At 49.9% G+C, this 19,531-nt stretch overlaps 6 protein-coding genes across 6 annotated transcripts; 5 read left to right on the top strand and 1 right to left on the bottom strand.

The window, feature by feature from the left end:
* Window positions 1-1,349: 1,349 nt before the first annotated feature.
* On the top strand, window positions 1,350-4,299 carry Aud_001640 (putative PHD finger domain protein; the record flags this gene model as incomplete). Its single annotated transcript, XM_043287132.1, has 3 exons — window positions 1,350-2,887; window positions 2,948-3,745; window positions 3,810-4,299. 3 exons carry the CDS (start codon window positions 1,350-1,352, stop codon window positions 4,297-4,299), a joined length of 2,826 nt encoding a protein of 941 aa, XP_043143067.1.
* Window positions 4,300-5,311: 1,012 nt separating this feature from the next.
* Aud_001639 (putative lectin family integral membrane protein) lies at window positions 5,312-6,932 on the bottom strand (the record flags this gene model as incomplete). The annotated part of the gene is made up of 7 exons (XM_043287131.1): window positions 5,312-5,439; window positions 5,540-6,044; window positions 6,095-6,289; window positions 6,342-6,522; window positions 6,591-6,661; window positions 6,723-6,789; window positions 6,844-6,932. The coding sequence occupies 7 exons, from the start codon at window positions 6,930-6,932 to the stop codon at window positions 5,312-5,314; spliced, it is 1,236 nt and encodes a 411-aa protein (XP_043143066.1).
* A 603-nt stretch (window positions 6,933-7,535) lies between these two features.
* On the top strand, window positions 7,536-9,363 carry Aud_001638 (dolichyl-P-Glc:Glc1Man(9)GlcNAc(2)-PP-dolichol alpha-1,3-glucosyltransferase ALG8; the record flags this gene model as incomplete). The annotated part of the gene is made up of 6 exons (XM_043287130.1): window positions 7,536-7,612; window positions 7,694-7,772; window positions 7,840-8,033; window positions 8,095-8,588; window positions 8,642-8,781; window positions 8,839-9,363. 6 exons carry the CDS (start codon window positions 7,536-7,538, stop codon window positions 9,361-9,363), a joined length of 1,509 nt encoding a protein of 502 aa, XP_043143065.1.
* Window positions 9,364-12,126: 2,763 nt separating this feature from the next.
* On the top strand, window positions 12,127-15,508 carry Aud_001637 (DDT domain protein; the record flags this gene model as incomplete). Its single annotated transcript, XM_043287129.1, has 7 exons — window positions 12,127-12,129; window positions 12,199-12,264; window positions 12,327-12,470; window positions 12,536-12,638; window positions 12,692-12,708; window positions 12,780-14,380; window positions 14,437-15,508. The coding sequence occupies 7 exons, from the start codon at window positions 12,127-12,129 to the stop codon at window positions 15,506-15,508; spliced, it is 3,006 nt and encodes a 1,001-aa protein (XP_043143064.1).
* An 842-nt stretch (window positions 15,509-16,350) lies between these two features.
* Aud_001636 (coenzyme A transporter) lies at window positions 16,351-17,773 on the top strand (the record flags this gene model as incomplete). The annotated part of the gene is made up of 2 exons (XM_043287128.1): window positions 16,351-16,665; window positions 16,778-17,773. The coding sequence occupies 2 exons, from the start codon at window positions 16,351-16,353 to the stop codon at window positions 17,771-17,773; spliced, it is 1,311 nt and encodes a 436-aa protein (XP_043143063.1).
* A 581-nt stretch (window positions 17,774-18,354) lies between these two features.
* Window positions 18,355-19,422, top strand: Aud_001635 (RNA-binding ATPase activator ESF2; the record flags this gene model as incomplete). The annotated part of the gene is made up of 1 exon (XM_043287127.1): window positions 18,355-19,422. The coding sequence occupies one exon, from the start codon at window positions 18,355-18,357 to the stop codon at window positions 19,420-19,422; it is 1,068 nt and encodes a 355-aa protein (XP_043143062.1).
* Between the last annotated feature and the right edge of the window lie 109 nt (window positions 19,423-19,531).

Raw genomic sequence — 19,531 nt, 5'->3', positions numbered from 1 at the left:
AACACATTTGTCAGGAGCTTGTTGCTTCTAGCAGTGAGACGAGAGCTCGCTCCTTTTCTTCCACCTTTTGCTCGTACATCTCTCTGTCTCCTTCGTCTCTCGTCCCCTTTCTTACTTTCATCATTTCCATCTGCTACATAACGTTTGGTTTCTGACCAACTTGGACTCGCTGTCTGAATTCGGGAAGTCGAGAGAAAAGAAAGCTGCAGACGTCCCAAGGTGGATAAGATTGCTCTTTTAAGATCTCTTTCCACTCCCTCAGTCAACATTCGTCCTCATTGATTTAACTACCAAGCTCTGCTTCAGGACATATTTCACCGGTTATTCAACCTCCCTGTCTGTCTACTGATTACCAAGTACAGATCGAGCTTGTCTCAGTAAGTTCTCCAAGAGTCTCATCAGTGGTTGCCACTTTCACATCCTCTGTGTTGCTTCTCTTTCCTACCAACCTGCTAGCCACTTTGCATCTTCCAAATTATCACTGTAGCACTGTGGTAAAACCAATCGTGTTCTCTGTCCTTCCGAAACGAGAAACCAGCAACCTCTCGTTGCGCCAAAGGACGCTCCTTTTCTGATCACTCTCGTCTCTTTCTTTTCCATCATCAACCCGCAAAATTGCCTCTTCCTTGCCATCGTCGTTCTTTTCACGAGGATGTGAGCTTTGAAAGCATTGAGGGACTGTCTATCTTGAAGCCTATCGAGAGCGTCTTGTCTCACATTTCATCACAAACTCTTATCCACTACAAAGCTTCTGGGACGCCCTGCTGACCGCGCGAAATGCATCTGCTTGACAGGCTCATACTGGCTTAGCCGAAGGGATCAAGTGACTCTAGTAGTGAGCTTTTGTAGACGAGAAAGCATCTTATCTTTTACCTTGACATATCTGCCTGAGCGATCTATTAACGCCCCTGGAGAGGGATATCAGAGAAACGTGAAGCATTATCAGGTAAGCAATTTCCCTCAGAATCAAGAAGCTGAGCTTTCATGATTTGAAACCTATTCAAATATCTGAGTCTACTGGATCTAACTTTGAAATGCTTAGATTTTGGTGTGGCACATTTCGCGGTTGTAGCGGCGAACGCCCCTTAGAAGGTCTGATTGGGGAACTTTGGCCCTCGAAAACTCCCGTCGCTTTCAACTCCGCAATCTTCCCTTCCATCAACCCGCAGAGAGCGCGCGGGCTGGCCACGATCCCAAACAGCAACGCTGGGCATGCTTGCTGTTTGTCTCGGGCCATAGTCAATCAGTAAGTTTGCGTACATTATCCATTGATATGCGTTCTTGTACATTCTTGCGAGCTAACTTTTCTATCGCCAGGCGCCGCAGCCTTCAAGCCCTGCGGTACAATAATGTCTCCGACTCTCCGCTCAGCATCCCGTCCCCCGTCCAGCGATTCGCGCCAGTCAACTCCGCTAGATGCGCCTGTATCTAATAAACGATCTTCATCATTTACTGAACCTGCAAGACCGCCAAAACGTCGACGCAGGGGACGGAACGCTCGAGTGGCTACCGAGCCTCCTCAAGACCACCTGGCCAACAACGTGGAGGATATTTCGAAAAGTGCGGCGAACTCGGGTCCTAATATGAAATTCCCTGGAGATCAACTGGCCTGGGTTGAACCTCCATTGAGGATCCCTGCCCCGAGTTACGCGGATACGCCATGGTCGGCAGTCTCGAACGCGGCGAATCCCATCTTGGCAACCATGCGTCCTCTCGGTTCCATGCCGACAACTGCGGACCTACGCAAAGCAGGCCTGAAGCCCACGAAACCCTCCAAACCAATCTCGTCTTTGGCTAAGGAACTCCTCGCGTTGCAAAACGACATGTCGCAGAACGATGATCCTACGTCGCAGAATGAAGAAACTCCAGCATCGCAGAACCCGCCAACGCCAGGGTCGCAGAGCGAAACTCCTAAGGTGTCGCAGAGCGAAGCTCTCCAGTCGTCACAGAACGTAAATCTGCAGGCGTTGCCGAACGGAGAAATTGATGCGCAGACGCCGCAGGAATCCGCGACGCCTGCAGACAAAACTCAGTCCGAGGATTCTAAACCCTGCTCCTACGAAGAAATTGACGCGTTGCTGTCACTTCCCGTCTGCAATTCGGTGAAATTGGATTTAGAGCAAACCAAAAATGCCATGAAGGAGACACTACGCATGGCCGCAGACACGGATAATAGCAAGGTCGTCAAAAGCCTGTTCAATCTTTGGACAAAGGCGACTCAGGATCCGATGGTCATGTCTGTGGTTCATGGAATGTGCAAGAAGGAGGTTGGGGATCGTAATACGAACGCCTTTCATGACCTGATCCGTGCTGCGTGGCGAGAAATTCGGAAGGAGGACGCAACGGATGTCTCGGCTGCGGCTGCACCGCCTGACATGATTCGAACCCAATCCGACACCACTGCTACTTCGTTGTCGTCTGCTGTGTCGCCTGAAGCTCAAACATCTGCTCCAACCACAGTGCCAACCCCCGTCATTGTGGCGGCGGCTGCAACTCGCTCGAAATTGCGTGCTAAGGGCAAGCAAGCGAAGACCAATGCCACAAAAGCAGCCAATAAAGATAAATCGAAACAGACTCGCCAGTCCGCTTTCCCCTCGAGTGATGCACGCAAGCGGGCATTAGAAGATGACACGGAGTTCTCCGAAGAGACCGTCCGTGCCAAACGGCAGCGCCTGCAACAGCCTCTCCCCGATATTGTTCCTGAAGAAAGTGGCGTTCGCTCTACTCTGTCCCATGAGCAGCCTGGTAATGCTTTGTCGCCTTTATTTCCATCCATTAGTGAAGTTCAGACCGCGCCTGAAGTTCCCTTGTTGAAAGTCAGGGAACAATCAGAGTCTGCCGAAAGCAGTGGTGCTGAGGATAACCGGCGCCTGACCCCTACATTTAGGTACGATTCTCTTTTGGCATTTTGGATCGTTCGGACTGAATGAAGCTGACCAAGTTGTAGCAGGGAAGGATCATTGGACAACAGCGATCTCTGTCGGGAATGCGGTGGCCGAGGACAGTTGCTCTGTTGCGATGGCTGCGTGAACTCCTTCCATTTTTCATGCCTCGACCCCCCTTTGGATCCCGCGAATCCTCCGGAGGGAGATTGGTTCTGCCCAAAATGTTCTGTCTCGCGGCCCATCCGCATGATGGTGGATAAGCTTGACAAACTAGCGAACAAGGAGTTTATGCTACCCGTCAGTATCCGAAATTACTTCGCTGGCGTCAAAACTGGATCGCGACCTGAAGATAAAAACGACCGTACGAGGTACACCGAATGTTCTTACAATCTTGTCAACGGCGGCGTCGGACGAGGAATATGCAATGGATTTTACGACGATCCCAACCTCCGCAAGATCACAGACTCGGATGGAAATCTCATCATCTGTTACGCCTGCGGTCGCCCAAGCGATGGAGATAAACCTATTCTACAATGTGACTTTTGTTATTTGAATTGGCATATGGATTGCTTAGATCCGCCTATGGCCAAACCGCCCCAGCAAGATCACAAGTCCGATAAACGCTGGCGTTGCCCGATGCACGTTGAACACGAAATGTATTATTACCATTGGAACGACGAGGGAGCCTATGACGCGCGAAAGATCCGTCGACCTGCGCGACCACGGATGATTGACATTGAAATTCTCCCCAGCGAAGAGGAATCAGAACGGATTGAAAATGAAGAAGATGTAGGAGGAGGCATCCTTTACCGCGTCGCCGAAAAAGGGGTAGAAGCAGCCTTCCTCGCGAAAATCAAACGGTCAGTCATCCTACTAGCTCTTTGACTAGTATCCCCTTCTGAGCTTGACTGATTATCTGGACAGGGAAAATGCCGAGTTTGAGTACAACAAACAGCAGGCAGATAAGTACTTTGAAGAAGCTAGAGCACAACGCGATGAACTTCACGCACGAGCTGTCGAATTCTATGGCGCCCAGCGACCTGGTTCTTTGCCGAATGCCGCTGAATCGATTGACAACTCGCGATCAGCAGCCGATCGCGAAGCTGCCGCGAATCTTCTTGCCTTCGCTGGTCAGAATCAGACAGAACCTGCGGACGATATCGCTCGGGTTACTTTCCTCATCGACGCGCTGCGAGCACAGGCGCCTAATGATCTCCCCGAAGCACATACTGAACTCGAATCTCTGCGTAACCTGCAGCAGCTGATTGAACGACGTATTCAAGCGTTGGCTGCTCAGGCGGAGCTTGAAGCTACTACTGCACAGGTCTCTGAGGCTGCTAGTTCGCCTATTCCGAATTCTGCGATCGAGCATGGCTCCAAATCGGATGCGCGGGTCGGGGCAGCTTCTGCTTGAACTCAGGCTTTATCCCTCTTTTAATTTCATTCACCAAGGCGCTAAGTGATTGTTCTTTCTTGACTTGACTTGAAAAAGGGCTTTTCACATATTCTGGGCGTTGTGATATGCATATCCATTTTGCATCAAGGTCCTTGGGTTCCTCAACTGGCGTTGGAGCATACCATGCATCTCATTGTTGAGCGTGTTTACACTTGTCCTTGTGTTTCCCTATCTGGAGACACGCACTTTCTTACCCCTTCTTTTTGCTTTCTTCAATTTCGTCTTGTTTCCGGGGGCTGGACCAATCGGCAGACAGTCTTTCCGGAGGATCAGCCGGAGTTCTGTGAAAGTGCTTGTTTCCCCGTTCCGAATCCGCCACCTGGCGTGATTCGCGAGCGTTGATGGGAAAGACACCGAAGTCTTCCGGCAATCTTTGGATTACCCTGCTGCCAATACTGGGCCAGCCTCCGGTTTGCCATGCGCAAACTTACTTAACGTCGTGACGATCTTTGTTTTATCGACTGGCCACTGGACCTCCCACCCTTCACCTGGGGTTCGGTCGAACAGGCCAATGCGCCCGAGTCTCTTGTACAATAGATTACTACCTAGATTTTTAGTGATCTGCCGGTATGGACGGCGTTGATTTTGATCCTATGATCGAACCTGAATCGAGTCTTCACAATCTCGTTTGAGCAGGCATATCGGTCGTAATGCATACAATTGAACAAGCAGGTTACTAATGAATACGTCAAATCCGCTTCAACTTAATATACAAAATATTCGGAGCCATTGAGTAAATGCAGAATTATGCCAGACACCCCGAAATTGCATGGTAAGCGCACAAGGCTTGATCAAACTCAAACTGCAGATTTATGGTCGCGTGCACAGTACCAAGTTGAAAGTCCGATAAAAAAAATCGAAGAGGTACTAGCCAAAGAAATAGATCATATTTGTTTCACCATGTCATCATGAAGAGCGGAAGGTTTAATACAAAGACAATCAGACTCCGTAACTCGGGTAGTTGAGACGCTCAAAGGAACTTCTTGGGCATGTTCGCACGGCGACGCTTGTAGATGATGTAGGAGCCGGCAAGGAGGAGTTGCACGGCGATGACGAGACAGATGAAGAAGCCCATGCGAGGGGTTGAGGCGGTAATGACTGTTAACGCAGATCAGCTGGCGAGGTCCCAATCCGCATGCTTGTTATTCACACAGAAAGGTTCTGCGTTTTATGGAGGGAATACGCATCGGATGCTTACCATTGAGAAGTGTGCCTTGCAGATTCTCAGTCAGGCTCATGTGCGAAGACCTCAGGGTCTCGTGCAGCTGATTGAAGCGGTCGCGGTAGTCTTTGCCTTCCAAGTCACGCTGAATGTTCTGCAGCAACTGCTCGATCTTCTGCAACCGGGCATCAAGATTGGCCACCTGCTCCTTGGTAGCCATCTTCTGAAGCTCTATATGGCGACTTTCCGCTTTGGAGGACAGGCTTCTGACGTCGTGGGCAATGCTGTTAGTGGCGTCATTGAGGCTTTGAATACGGCTGCTGAGATCAACGAGTTGGTCAGAGTTTACTGAGCGAGGGTCAACGGGACGAGCCTGTCCTTGGTTGACATTCGGTTGTTGGTTGGCTTGCGGCTGAGCAGGAGGTGCTGCGTTCGTTCCAGAAGCACTAGGCTGCACGACAAACTTGAAGATCTCGAAGGAATCTGGGTTCTCAGGAGTAGCTGCCGTTATACCGAAGTTGTTACCAGTAGGAAGGGCGACCTGCACACGATTAGAACACCAAGGTGGCATGGCTGATGAGTTTGAAGTACCTTGTTTGTTGAGAAGCAAAGCTTGTCATCCACGGTTACTTCAAGAACAGAATTAGTGTGCTTCAAGCGCACGATAGAGGGACGGCCGAGGTTTCTGTAAGCATAGTCGCAGTGTCCAAAAGCCAAACTGTCAACGCTTCTATGGCTCTTGTAGTCAGTCGTTCCGTCATTGAGGAAGCCTCGAATGCTTCCGCCCTAAATCAGAGTCAGCATTACAGAAGACTGTTGCAAGATTGAATTCGCGTACTCTTCCCCCATGTGTGTCAATGACAAGTGCAAAACCGTCGAACTGGCCAGCAGTGTAGATGCTAGAGGAGCCAATCTTGCTTCCTCCATCTTTCACATACCATAACTGGAGATTGCCACCTCCCCTCTCAATACCAGTGGCTCGAAACTGAAATTCAACTGACCATTCTGGCTGAGATAGGCTATAGCTTGGTCAGCTGCCAGTAGATCAAGGAGTGAGCAGACTACTTGAGAGAGGGGTTGTGCTTACGGGGACTGTGACCAGACATAACCTCTTGTGTTTCCTGGGTAGGGAGGAGTGAGAATGACTTTGTTGGAAAGCTAGATCCGGTCAGTTTTTCTAAGCTGATACAAGTCAAACAAAGGGCATAAAAGAGCGCACAATCTGAGGTGTATGGCCCTCTCCCCCAACCAGCCAACCAGGGATGGAATCTCTGTCTGGCGATATACTAAGAAATCCATTAGAACAGATGTGATATTTTCGTAGAGGAAGGGACGCGTACGTATGACCATAGCCAAAGCTAGAGCTTTCAATCACAGATTGCGCTGTAGCAGCAGCGACGAGGAAGGATAAGGAAGCTAAGCTCCGCATTGCAATTGTTTATCAGGGATGTTGATCCGGGAACAGGGGTGTTGTAGAGAATGAAAATAGAAATGAGAAAGCGGAGACGACTGATCAGACCAAAACAGAATCGAAATTCTCAACCGTTGAGATCTACAATAATAGGTGATAGAAAGATGAGAGACAGTTTGTCAGAGTGATCTTCACTGATCTGAAGGAGCTCTCCGATTCAACAGCGCGGAGATGATGCGCGAGGTGGTCCACCCAATTACAATGGCGATCACACAGTAGCGGACTTCTCTAGCAACAGAAACAGCAGCTGGGGAGAATTCGACAAAGTGTTGGATTTTGAGGTTCGAGAGAACGACTGAATGACGAACTCCCACGTCCGAAGCCAGATCCATTCAAAATAAATTGTCGCAGGTGTCTAATCCGTTTCAGAAGCTCCAACTTTAAAGGGACACACTGTCCTTTGGAGCTCCGCTGTTGTTCATCATGTCACGTGAAATTTTCCCCCAGAATCACCTCCCGCGATGAGCATTTCCATGGACTGCAAGATGATTGCTGAATCTTTGAACGATCAGCCCTCCCTGAACTAATCCTTTTGACGGCGCATCATGCGCTACAGCTCTAATGGCTGATATTTATCCTTCATTGGCGCAATGCGCAATTGTCGCTACGGCTTTCAAGATTCTACTCTTCCCCGCCTAGTGAGTTCCTACCGTCGGAAGGAAGCTGAGGATGGAGTCAATTGGGCGTCGGAACTGACGTTTCTTTGCAATACTATACAGCAAATCAACCGACTTTGAAGTGCATCGGAATTGGCTTGCTATCACACATTCGTTGCCGGCTAAGGAGTGGTACTACGAGGTTCGTTGAGCTTTCCGCATAGTCTACACACAGTTGACAATGCGCTGACGGGATGATTGTCAATAAGAAAACATCAGAATGGACTCTCGACTATCCGCCCTTCTTTGCAGCTTTTGAATGGCTTCTATCGCAAGCGGCTCGCTATGTGGATCCCGCAATGTTGATCGTTAAGAATCTCGAGTATGATTCATGGCAGACAACCTATTTTCAGAGAGCCACTGTCATTCTGACTGAGCTTGTGTTGCTCTATGCTCTGAACCGGTGTGCACCAATTGTAATCTTTCTTAATTGAAGGGATTGCGACTAATGGAGGGTATCATAGATTCATCAAATCCGCAGCTCAAGCCAACAAGCACCTTGCGCATATCGCGAGTCTTTCGATCTTTTTGTCCCCTGGGCTGCTCATCATTGACCACATTCATTTTCAATACAACGGCTTTCTGTACGGCATTCTCGTCCTATCGATCGTGCTGGCGCGCAAGCAATCGACCCTGCTCTACAGTGGTATCTTGTTCGCAGTCCTGCTGTGCTTGAAGCACATCTACCTTTACCTTTCGTTAGCCTACTTTGTTTACCTGCTGAGAGCCTACTGTCTCGATCCGAAGTCCATCTTTCGACCAAGGTTCGGCAATATCTTGAAACTCGGCTTGAGCGTCATTGGTGTTTTTGGCATAGCTTTTGGTCCATTCGCTCGTTGGAACCAGCTGCTCCAACTGAAGGACAGGCTATTTCCATTCTCGAGAGGACTCTGCCATGCTTACTGGGCACCGAATATCTGGGCAATGTATTCTTTCGTAGATCGTGTGCTAATTCCGCGTGAGTACAGTCATTCTTCGACTGCACCTGTGCAGATTTGCTCACCATGACAGTCGCTCCACGCCTGGGCCTTCCGATCAACCATGAGGCTTTGACGAGCGTCACGCGCGGTCTTGTCGGAGATACATCCTTCGCCGTACTTCCAGAGATCAGCAAGGAACAAACATTTGCGTTGACGTTCTTGTTCCAGTTGGTAAGCCCTTCCTACACCTGCTCGACACTCGATATCGATAACCTAACCGGCGCGTAGCTTCCCCTAATAAAACTCTGGGTTCATCCGGACTGGGACACGTTCGTTGGTGCTATCACTCTATGCGGTTATGCTTCATTCTTGTTTGGCTGGCACGTTCATGAGAAAGCTGTTCTCCTGATCATCATTCCATTCAGCTTGATAGCGCTCAAGGACCGACGCTACTTCAGCGCATTCCGACCCCTCGCGGTCGCAGGACACGTTTCACTATTCCCACTGCTTTTCACAGCAGCCGAATTCCCGTTGAAGACCGTGTATACCGTTTGGTGGCTGGTTCTTTTCCTGTTCGTGTTTGACCAAGTCGCCCCGGTCTCCGAGCGGCCGCGGATTTTTGTTTTTGACCGCCTGTCCCTGCTATACCTGACCGTGGCTATCCCGTTGATCATATACTGCTCATTGGTGCATCAGCTCATTTTCGGATGGGACCGGTATGAGTTCCTTCCGCTGATGTTCATGAGTAGCTATTCTGCTCTGGGGGTAGTCGGCAGTTGGGTCGGGTTTATGGTGGTCTACTTCACCGCATAATTTTTTTATTAAAAATACGAACCCAAAGTTTTATCCAGTGGTGTATGTATTATCCTCTTCTTAGACGCTGTACACAGAACCCCCAAGTACCATCAAGCTGTCAAAGCCGGCAGATATGATGTAATGAATCAGAGCTTCGTGTTTGCTCTGTTTGCTCTAACCACGTGTTCTGGGGACTGACCCACTTTGATCACCCAAAACGCAAAGTTTATCAGGGGCTAATCTAGAAAAAGCTAGACTAGCCTGTTCTGATTTGAGCTACCTTTGGTTTTCGTGATGTATGGATTTCTCAAAGCTGCTGAGGTAGAGTTGTCGTTTACTTATTTGAGTGCCGAACGCAACGCTAATTTGAAGTCATATTATTCTTCAGTCTTGGTACTCAACACTTCTGTGGTTGCATAGTCTGCTTCGGTATGAGCGGCTTGCGAGGTAAATTACGTCATTGGATCTGATATTCTTCAGGTTGCACAGCAGATTGACTTGGCGGGAGATACAGCCGCAAGTTCGTATGAACTTTGAACTGTGTTCCAGCTAAGCTAAAAACGGTGACTTTGGAATAGGAGCTCTAGTTGATGCGCATCCTTCCTTGATAGATCTCTCAGTACTTGTATGTCAAGTGAACGAATTTGGCTGTCTGATATGGCCGATCAAGTAAGCTTGAGATATAATCGTCTGAAGCTGCTAATTTACTGAGAATTAGTATTTCTCCCCGACAGCACACAAGGCCTTTGCAGCTGGATGTATATCATCAGATGGAGGCTCAGAAGTAATCCAACATAGACGACATGGTCGGCTGTTAAGCACAGTGGTATCGCAGAGTTGCCCTTTGCTGGCCGGCTGGATATGGACTCGCGTCTTTCAAGCCAACTGAACGAGTCGGATTGGCTAAAATGGGATAGGTACCACGCTCCAAGGGAGATGTGCCATCCGATGTGCCATCCCTGCTTAACAGATTCGAAGGATTCCGCTAATCGTGGGACATGGTCGTTTCCCAGTCGCAAAAGGTTTGCCGTGATAGCCACTTCGAAGCTGTGACGATTATACTAGGTATGATGCACGCATGCAAAGTTGCAAATAGGCAGATTATGCGTGAGATTAGCTGGAAGGGCCCATGAATAGCAACAAGGGAATCGATGAACGCACAACAGGCATCAAGGACGAGCGTTGAATCATGGAGTTGAGGTCACACTGGTTCATCGATACATATAGTCGATAGACTGAGAACACGAGTAAAACACTTGGCTCATTGGAAGAGATTTCTGAATAGGAGAGTCATGGATGAGTTTGGAGGTGGCAGGTGGCTGAAAATGATTCGAATATGAGAAATACGGCAAGAGTTGGGACTACGGCGTTAGAGGAATGAGCAATTGAATCTAGCAGTGTAGTGAGCATTCTGAGTCAAAAAAGGTACGGGTTTTCCTAAAATATCCAAGGCATGATAGGGGCCGGTGCATAAGTTCAGAGTGATCGAAGCCAGCCAAGCCACCTTTACAACCGTAGTTGAGGAGAATGATATCATCCCTCATACCGCATGACGCTCAATATCCCAGAAATACGGCAAGGTCTGGAGAATAACGCATGTGAGAATCAGTCTACAAAATTCCAAGAACATATTCGATAATGTGTGGGCAAACCATTGAGGCTGCTGAGGTTCATTGTTTATCTCGTCTCCGTGGTCCCTGCGGAGGTCTGAGACCGGGTATCTCTCCCGCAAATGTTGGTCATCTTAGTACAAAAGAATTTTCAAAAAGTGAGCCGAGGAAATTCTCCTATTTCTGGCGAGCAGATAGAGTGCAAGAACATTTGTGGTTGAGATAAGTGTTACCGAAGTCGAAAGGAATAAAAAATGATAGCGGGAGAAGAGGGTAGGAGTAGGCACAAGCGTGGAGCAGCAGGCCCAAGAGAGAGTGTAGGGGAGCACTAGACTACAGCCCAGGTACGGATTAGCCTTGTCCGTACCGTACTTTAACGTTCGAAAATACTCTCCGCCCGACGCTGAAGGTCTTGTCCGGGTCCCGTCCTCCTCGTCTGGGCCAATCACCGTTGTTGTATGCCTCGGCGCTCGCTCTCCCACTCCATCCTAATTCCTGACTACTGGGCCTCTTGCCGCAATGATCCTCAAATGTGATGGGGCCCAGTTCTGCCGTCGCTTCTTTTGGTCGCGGCAACCGCCTCTCCTTTCGTCTGCTCTTCTTTTTCTTCTCCTCCTGTTCCTCCGCCTCTAATATCCTCACGTCTTCGTGTCTTTCTCTTCCTTTCGCGCCAATTTTGTTCCCCGCACGACTCTTAGCCTCTTTTCGATACCTTCCTTTTTCGACGCCACTCGCGAATCCACCCCGTCGTGTCTTGTTGCTATATTTCGTTCCGTGCGTAAACGTCCAGCGGGATCGAAGACGCGTCCATCCTACGGTGAGTCGTGAATTTACAGTACCTCAATCATCTCCTGTCGCACCTACTCGCCTGGTCCATACTGGAACAATCTGCATATTGCTTGAAGCTTTGAACGTCACGACTGAGCTATGTTTGGCGCAATGCACCATACCTGGATTCATCCTCCGCCGAGGCGACTGCTGCATCCACAATTTTTTTATAACTTGCTCGGATCTGCTTTTCTCTCTTCTCGCGCTTTTCTGCCTATTGCCGGAATCTCCCATGATGTTCATGTCACTGATGGTTAGCAAGGCTCCCTAGGTTGCCGATCCTACAGTCTTCGTTTCCTGCGACCTATGAGAAACTAGCGCGGAGCTCCTGTTTTCGAGGATCATGGTGCGTTGAACAAATTTTCAAAAAGCTCACGAGGGCTGAGATATATTCGGGACTCACGAGATTCTTTAGGTTCTGTTCAAGCGCAAACCAGTCCAGTACCTTCCAAGACCTGTTATTGAAGATGACAGTTCCGAGGCATGCATGCTCCATATATGAGATGAAGGATATTGGGGGATCTTTGCTTACGAAGGGCGCAGGTCTGGGTTATCCCAGAGACCAACGAGGTCTTCACGAACTATGAACCATACCTTCAGCGAATGGATTTCTACAAGCAAAAGCGATTTATTTGCGAGATTACTGGTCATTCGGGGTTGACCTTCTTCGAAGCCCTTAGGAGCGAAGTACGTCATCTCATTCTTGTGGGTTCGGTCTATTGTTCGGCTCGCTAAAACCTGTCCATGAGCAGATGGAAGAGTCTCGGGAGGTGAATAGCGCGTTTCCGGATGCTCTAAAGGAGCCCATTCTACGTAGAATTCAGTTCTCTACTGTATCTCGGGTCGATAATCTTGGTAAGTTTCAAGTCGATCGTGTTCGGAGAATTGGAGCTGACGCTGTGTTCCAGTGGATGAGATCTATGAAGTGAGTAACAGAAAGTCGCTGATGATGTCCACCTTGACCTTCCGTCGTTCAGACCCGCTGATAATTGGCAGGAATTCAAGCAGGATTTTTATCCTGGGGAGCCCGTCCTGATTCTGCTCGAGGACAACACCCGTCTCCATGGCGTGATCCGGGACAAGGCGAATTTCGCAGAGCAGCGCTTTCCTGACGGAACACTCAAAACTCCAGCCTATGCAACATATCTTGTGAAAGTTTTGGATCGTCCCAATGAGGAGGCTTTGCTGGATCAGGACCATATCACTCGTGATCGCAAGACGTTCACGAAGCAAATGTTGCGCGCTTTCATCAAAAATAATGTCACTAGGGAGTCTTGGAACGGAGCTCCTTGGCTAGTTAAACCGTCAATCGCGGAAGAGTACAAGATACCGACTGATGTGCCCAAGCATTTGCAGTATGGTGCAAGGGTGGCCGAGAAAAAGGCCCAGAAAAAGGCTGATCAGGAAGGATTTTTTGGGTTCTTTTCATCCCAACAATTGCCGGAGTTGAAGCCTGCAGCCAAGGGACAAAAAAATAAACTGTCGCCTCAGGATCTGGTGCGGTCGAAGGAGGCTCAGTATTTGGAGTATCAACGCTCGCTCAATGGGAATCCCACCTTTGTTGTGTCCCATAAGAACCCCAACGCTCCCTCCCGCCATCTGAAACTCCAAGAAGAAAAGAAGCCACAACCCGTTCCTACAGTCATCGTGAAGACCGAGCCTCCCAAGCCACCGACTCCACCTCCAATCAAGTATCCCATCGAAGATCTGGAAATTCCACCGGATCGCGAGAAGAAGAAGCAACGGCCGCCACTGAAATTTTTGGCAGCCGATGAAAATGATGATCCTGATGATGAAGAGCTCTTGCATGACAAGATCGAAATGCAATCAGTGGGCCTGCTATTGGAGACCTGGAACACTCTCAATGTTTACTGCGAAGTATTCCAGCTGGACTCGTTCACATTCGATGATTTTCTTCAGGCAATGCGCTTCTCGTCGGATGAAGTGGAATGCGAACTTTTCGTGGAAATCCATTGTGCTGTTCTGAAGAAGCTTGTCAACGCCGAAAACGACGACGAAGGGGCCGTACAAGTCTCATTGCCGGACCTTCCGGATGTTGAATCAGATGACTCCGAAGCTGAAGAGGAGGATGAGGAGGAGGAAAAAGAGCCGTCCCCAGAGCCTGAACCTGTTGTGACGAGAATGACAACGCGGAGTAGCTTGGCCAAAGCGGAGGCGGAAAATCTGAAAGCACAAGCGAATCGTAGTAACTCAGAAGATATTAAAGTCCATCGTGCAGCGGAGGTGTTTGGAGACTACGGTTGGATCGAACGTCTACGGAAACGAGATTTCCGCCACGGTGGATGGCAGATGGTGATGGTCGGCCTTCTGCATCAACTGTCAGCCCGACCACGGATGGAAAAGGCTTGCAACGATATTCTCAAACATCTCGCGCCACTTGATGCCGAGCCTACCCAAGAAACAGTGCAATCTCAGTACGCCATATTAAACGTCAACCTGCGCGTCCAGGCTCTTCAAATTATCTGCATGCTCAGTTTGGAAACGAAGGCTATTCGAAACTACCTGGAGGAGTGTAGCAATCAGATGACTGAGTTCCGCAAAGAAAAGATCGAGTATCAGAGGGCCCGGAAAGTAGCGTAAGTGCCTCGAGGACCCTCACAGCTCCCCTGATTAACCATCTTCCCCACTGCAGGCTCGAGGAACTCCGTCGATTGCACCAAGAGCGGAAGGCGCTCCAACCGGAGCAAGAAAAATCACCGTCCCCAGTGCCTGAATTAGAAGCTTTGGAAGATTCCAAAATGTCAGGCGTGGACGGCGACTCTGAGCAGGTTATGGATACTGAGGATGACGACGCGCCGCAGCAACGGTCGCTTCGTGGAGGTTTAGATAGGATTCTCGAACGGAAGCGAAAACAAGAAGAGGAGCGGGAGAGAAAGGAGCAACTGGCCAAGCAGCCAAAAGGATCGAAGCAGTACCAAAGAGTCTTGAAGAAGATCGATGACCAGAAAGCCACCATTGAGAAACTGGAGAAGAAGATCGAGGTGGTGGATAATGATCTGAGAGAAGCTGACTGTCCGCGGACTAGGTGCCTTGGGAAGGATCGTTTCTGCAACCGATACTGGTGGTTCGAACGCAACGCGATGCCGTATGGCGGCATGCCCAACAGCTCAACAGCGGAGGCCCATTATGCAAATGGTCGCCTTTGGGTCCAGGGTCCAGATGAGATGGAACGCGTGGGATTTATCGACGTGCCAGACGATCAGCGGAAACAGTATCAGAAAGAATTTCACACTACCCCTGCAGAGCGCAAGAAGAATGAGGAAGGGCCTACCAGGCTTTCCGCTGCCCACGAATGGGGCTATTATGATGATCCAGACGCGATTGACAAATTGATCGACTGGTTGGATTCACGAGGTAATCGCGAGTCCAGACTACGCAAGGAGCTTCAGCTACAGCGCGACCATATAGCCAAGTACATGAAGTGCCGAAAGGAGTACCTGGAGCAGACAGCCGAACGAGCCGAATCAGAGGAGCTACAGACAAAGCGAATGACAACGCGGAACAAAACCTACGTGGACGACCACAAGCATCGCTGCTTGAAATGGCGGAACACGACAGCCCTGTCAGAGAACGGCCATTTACATGTTGACGCTTCACGGCCCTCAAAACGGGCCAAGAGAGTGACGGACGAACCCAAGGAGATCAAGGCGACGAATCGGCAGGGCAGACCGCTGACTCGGCAAGGTACGCGCTACAATTTCTGAGCAGCCATTGACTTGCTTTTGGCGGGAACTGGATTTGCAGGCGTTTCAGGGCATTTCTATTTTCGAGTAGGCATTGGATGAGCAACAAGCATGTTCGCATTGTGCTTTCTTCTACATACTTTAGCGACGAGACTATGAAGATTTGGGTTGATTTTGATATAACACCCTGGAAGAGCATCGCATCTAGAGCAAGGGTGGAAGGATTGACTCTGGGGCGATTTCGGTGTTTGTAAATACATGTTGCGCGCTTTTATCAGCCAACACCTGCATGGAGAAAGACCCGTGTCCCATTACTCTAGAACTAGGTCCATATGATTGCAAGAGATAGTTGAAATGCTGTCGAAAAGGTAAAAGAATACTATCAACACACCACTACCAAAGGACCGTCCACTCAAGTCTTTCTCTCCTCTTTGAGAATCCAGGATGACAAATGATTCGGCATCGGTTGGCCACCCCAGAATATCCGCCGCCACTCGGATACCGTCGCGTAATGAGACGGTATCGTGACCAACACTTGGTGGCCGTCGGCAGGTATCGGCATGTCAGAAACATAACGGCTTTATGTGTCTTGCCTGCGGACCGACGTCAGTGAGGGCACATTATTTGGCAGAGTTGAGGCATGCGACCTTCTACAGTTTCTGTCTTGACTTACCTTTACAATCCTTCGAGTACGTTGCGCAGAGACCATAGATTCTTAACACAATACTTGATTCCTGCGAGAGGAGCACTTTTCTGGCCACGATTTCCGTTTTTATCAATGGCCGCGATTACCCGGTAGCCCGTGACATTCTTCTCAAAGCCTCCCCCACACCTGAACTAGGCCTCTTGCCTGGATTACGCTTATGTCGACAGCATTTCCGGACCATGGGCGTCTTGACCAGTCTCTTGCTGTATCGAGCTCGGGACAACACAACTTTTTAAGGACGGAAACAAGCTCGCAAGACGGTCATCACATGGAACAGGCCGCACAGTCGAGACCCTCTCGACAGACAGTCGCGAGCGATATAGATTCCGCAGCTCATGCGAAACATCATGTCGATACCGGCTCGTCAGCGCCTGTGAAGCAGAATGGCCGCCTGGGTTCTAAGGAGTTGAACAAGTGGAGCCTGGATTATGTTTTAAGAAGCGGGCTTGCGGGGGGTCTGGCAGGATGTGCGGTAAGTCAGGCTTTTCTCTATTTGAGAGGACTTGCCTTGAGGTCCATGATAGTCAAGACATTTGGTCTTGAGTCTGGTTGGCGTTGACAGAGGCTGACATTTGGATGCTCAGGCCAAGACGGTTGTCGCGCCGCTCGACCGCGTGAAGATCCTTTTCCAAGCGTCTAATCCGCAATTCGCCAAGTATACAGGCAGCTGGTTTGGCCTTGTATCAGCGGTCAAGGATATCCATCGGCACGAGGGTGCCCGAGGTCTTTTCAAAGGCCATTCCGTGACGCTTCTTCGAATTTTCCCCTACGCTGCCATCAAATTCCTCGCATACGAGCAGATTCGTGCCGTGTTCATTCCCTCGCGGGACAAGGAGACGCCGTTTCGCCGACTTATGTCCGGGAGTCTGGCGGGTGTCACGTCAGTGTTCTTCACATATCCGTTAGAATTGATTCGGGTGCGGCTAGCATTTGAGACGAAGAAGTCTGCACGGTCGTCGTTGGCAGGCACGTTCCGACAGATTTATAACGAGCGAGGTTCGCCGCCGGCGGCGCCCAGTGAGTTGACTGCAGCCAAAGGGACAGCAAGCTCGGTTACGGCTGCTGCTGAGAATGTCTCTTCTGCGGTGAACAAGGTCGTTCCTCGATATGGGTTAGCCAACTTCTATCGTGGGTTCACGCCCACCCTGCTCGGCATGCTTCCCTACGCGGGTGTGTCTTTCCTCACCCACGACACCGTCGGCGACTGGCTTCGCTCTCCTCCCGTCGCTCGCTACACCACCATCCCTGGATCTGACCGGTCCTCCCACAGCCAGTCCCAGAAGGGGTCACGACGGCCACAGCTCACCGCTGCGGCAGAATTATTGTCCGGCGCTATCGCCGGTCTTGTGGCGCAGACATGCTCCTATCCTCTTGAGGTCATTCGACGCCGAATGCAAGTTGGGGGAGCCGTGGGGGACGGACGCAGATTGGGTCTTGCGGAGACCGCGGGCAAGATATGGCTCGAGAGGGGTTTTCGAGGGTTCTTTGTTGGCTTGACAATCGGCTATATTAAGGTGCTGCCGATGTCAGCCACAGCCTTCTTTACATACGAACGATTAAAATGGTCGTTGGGGATTTAAACAGGTGAAGCCATGACTACGAAGCATTTTCCTATGTTCTGACTTTCCACTTTACCCATAAACTCCTCATGATTGTGCCATTGAAGCGTTGCAGTTGGCCTCTACATATCGGTGATTTTTTTTTTTTTCATTACACCTTCCGCACTAGACCTCGAGATTGGCGTCTTGAAGTGTGTTTTGCCATCGTTTCTGAATTTTGTTGTTTTCTGCATGGGTGACCGGGGACCAGCCCTCAGCACATAGTTTTGACGGATACCTCTACCGTTTTGAGCATTTTGTTAGATCAACAGAGCATGAGTATATCATGCATACACATGTGTATAGACAAAATATTTGTTATATGCTGTACTCCATAATACACTCGTAGTATGCCGTATGATGCATACTTTAATACTGTGGTTGGACCGGATGCCAAATGATTGGCTGCGCACCGGAACAGTGCACGGACCAGTCGGCGGAACAAAAAAAGTTGCATGAAGTTCCAGAAACCTCCCAGCAATCAGAAAACACCACCAAGCAAGTGCGGTATAGAAATTCAATTTCCGCTCTTTTACGCCGGACCGCAGTGAAAAGATAGCAACATGACGACTCGCAAAAGAAACGAATTCCTAGACATCGTCTCCGACGACGATGAGGCCAGTGACCGCGGCTACGACTCGGAGGCCGCGGAGGAGAGCAAAGGTCGATTGGCGAAGCGACGCAAGACACACACGCGTGCAGACGACTTCAGCGACGAGGAATCAGACATCGGCAGCTCAGAGTCAGAAGATGAGTCGAAGTCAAGGCTCAAGGGCAAACCAAAGTCCAAGTCCCAAACAGCGGAACGCAGCAATCACAGCAACGACGAAGACGAAGATGGGGAGGAAATGCAAGTAGATCAGTACCTCGACACAACAGCCACACACTCACAATCACGATCGCAATCACCATCGACATCCAGCGTCAACTCCAAACCGACAAAACTGAAGAAGAAACCCCTCGATAAAGTCCGGCCGCCCAAGAAGAACAAAACCGGCGTTATCTACCTCTCCTCGCTCCCTCCGTACCTTAAACCCTTCGCTCTGAAATCCATGCTTGAAACCCGCGGCTTCGGACCCATCACTAAGATCTTCTTGACACCCGAGGTCCCATCGACCTCCGCCCCTCGCCGACGATCCAATAAGCGCAAATCATATGCTGACGGCTGGGTGGAGTTCGCCTCGAAGAAGACGGCGAAGATCTGCGCGGAGACGCTGAATGCGACTATCGTCGGCGGGAAGAAGGGTGGATGGTACCATGATGATGTGTGGAACATGAAGTATCTGAAGGGCTTCAAGTGGGCGGATCTCATGGAGCAGGTGCAGCGGGAGAGGTCGGAGAGGGAGGCGAAGAGGCGGATTGAGGATACAAGGGCCCGGAAGGAAGATAAGGTGTTCTTGCAGGGTGTGGAGCAGGGTAAGGTTCTGCAGGGGATCCAGAAGAAGAACGAGGAGAAGAAAAAGAAGAAAGGGGAGACGGGGGCCGGTGAGGGTGAGGCGGCTGCGGCTGCGGCTGACCTCAAGGTCCGCAGGTTGTTCAAGCAGAACGAGGTCAAGGTGGGACGGGATAAGGCCAAGGATATCTCTACGTTGGAAGACGATGCGAAGCGCGTGCTGAGTAAAATCTTCTAGTCTGCATGCATGCCGATACGCCATTCTTAGATAACCAGTACTTGCAACAGTTTCCTTTTGTCCAAACTCAGGAATGTAGAATGGATTCTATATATCTGTATGAGAAGAC

Source organism: Aspergillus udagawae (genome assembly GCF_001078395.1).
Source record: "Aspergillus udagawae IFM 46973 DNA, scaffold_1, whole genome shotgun sequence".
Taxonomy (NCBI): Eukaryota; Fungi; Ascomycota; class Eurotiomycetes; order Eurotiales; family Aspergillaceae; genus Aspergillus; species Aspergillus udagawae.
Note: the sequence above shows the minus strand (reverse complement) of the source record. Positions and strands in the feature narration are given on the sequence as shown.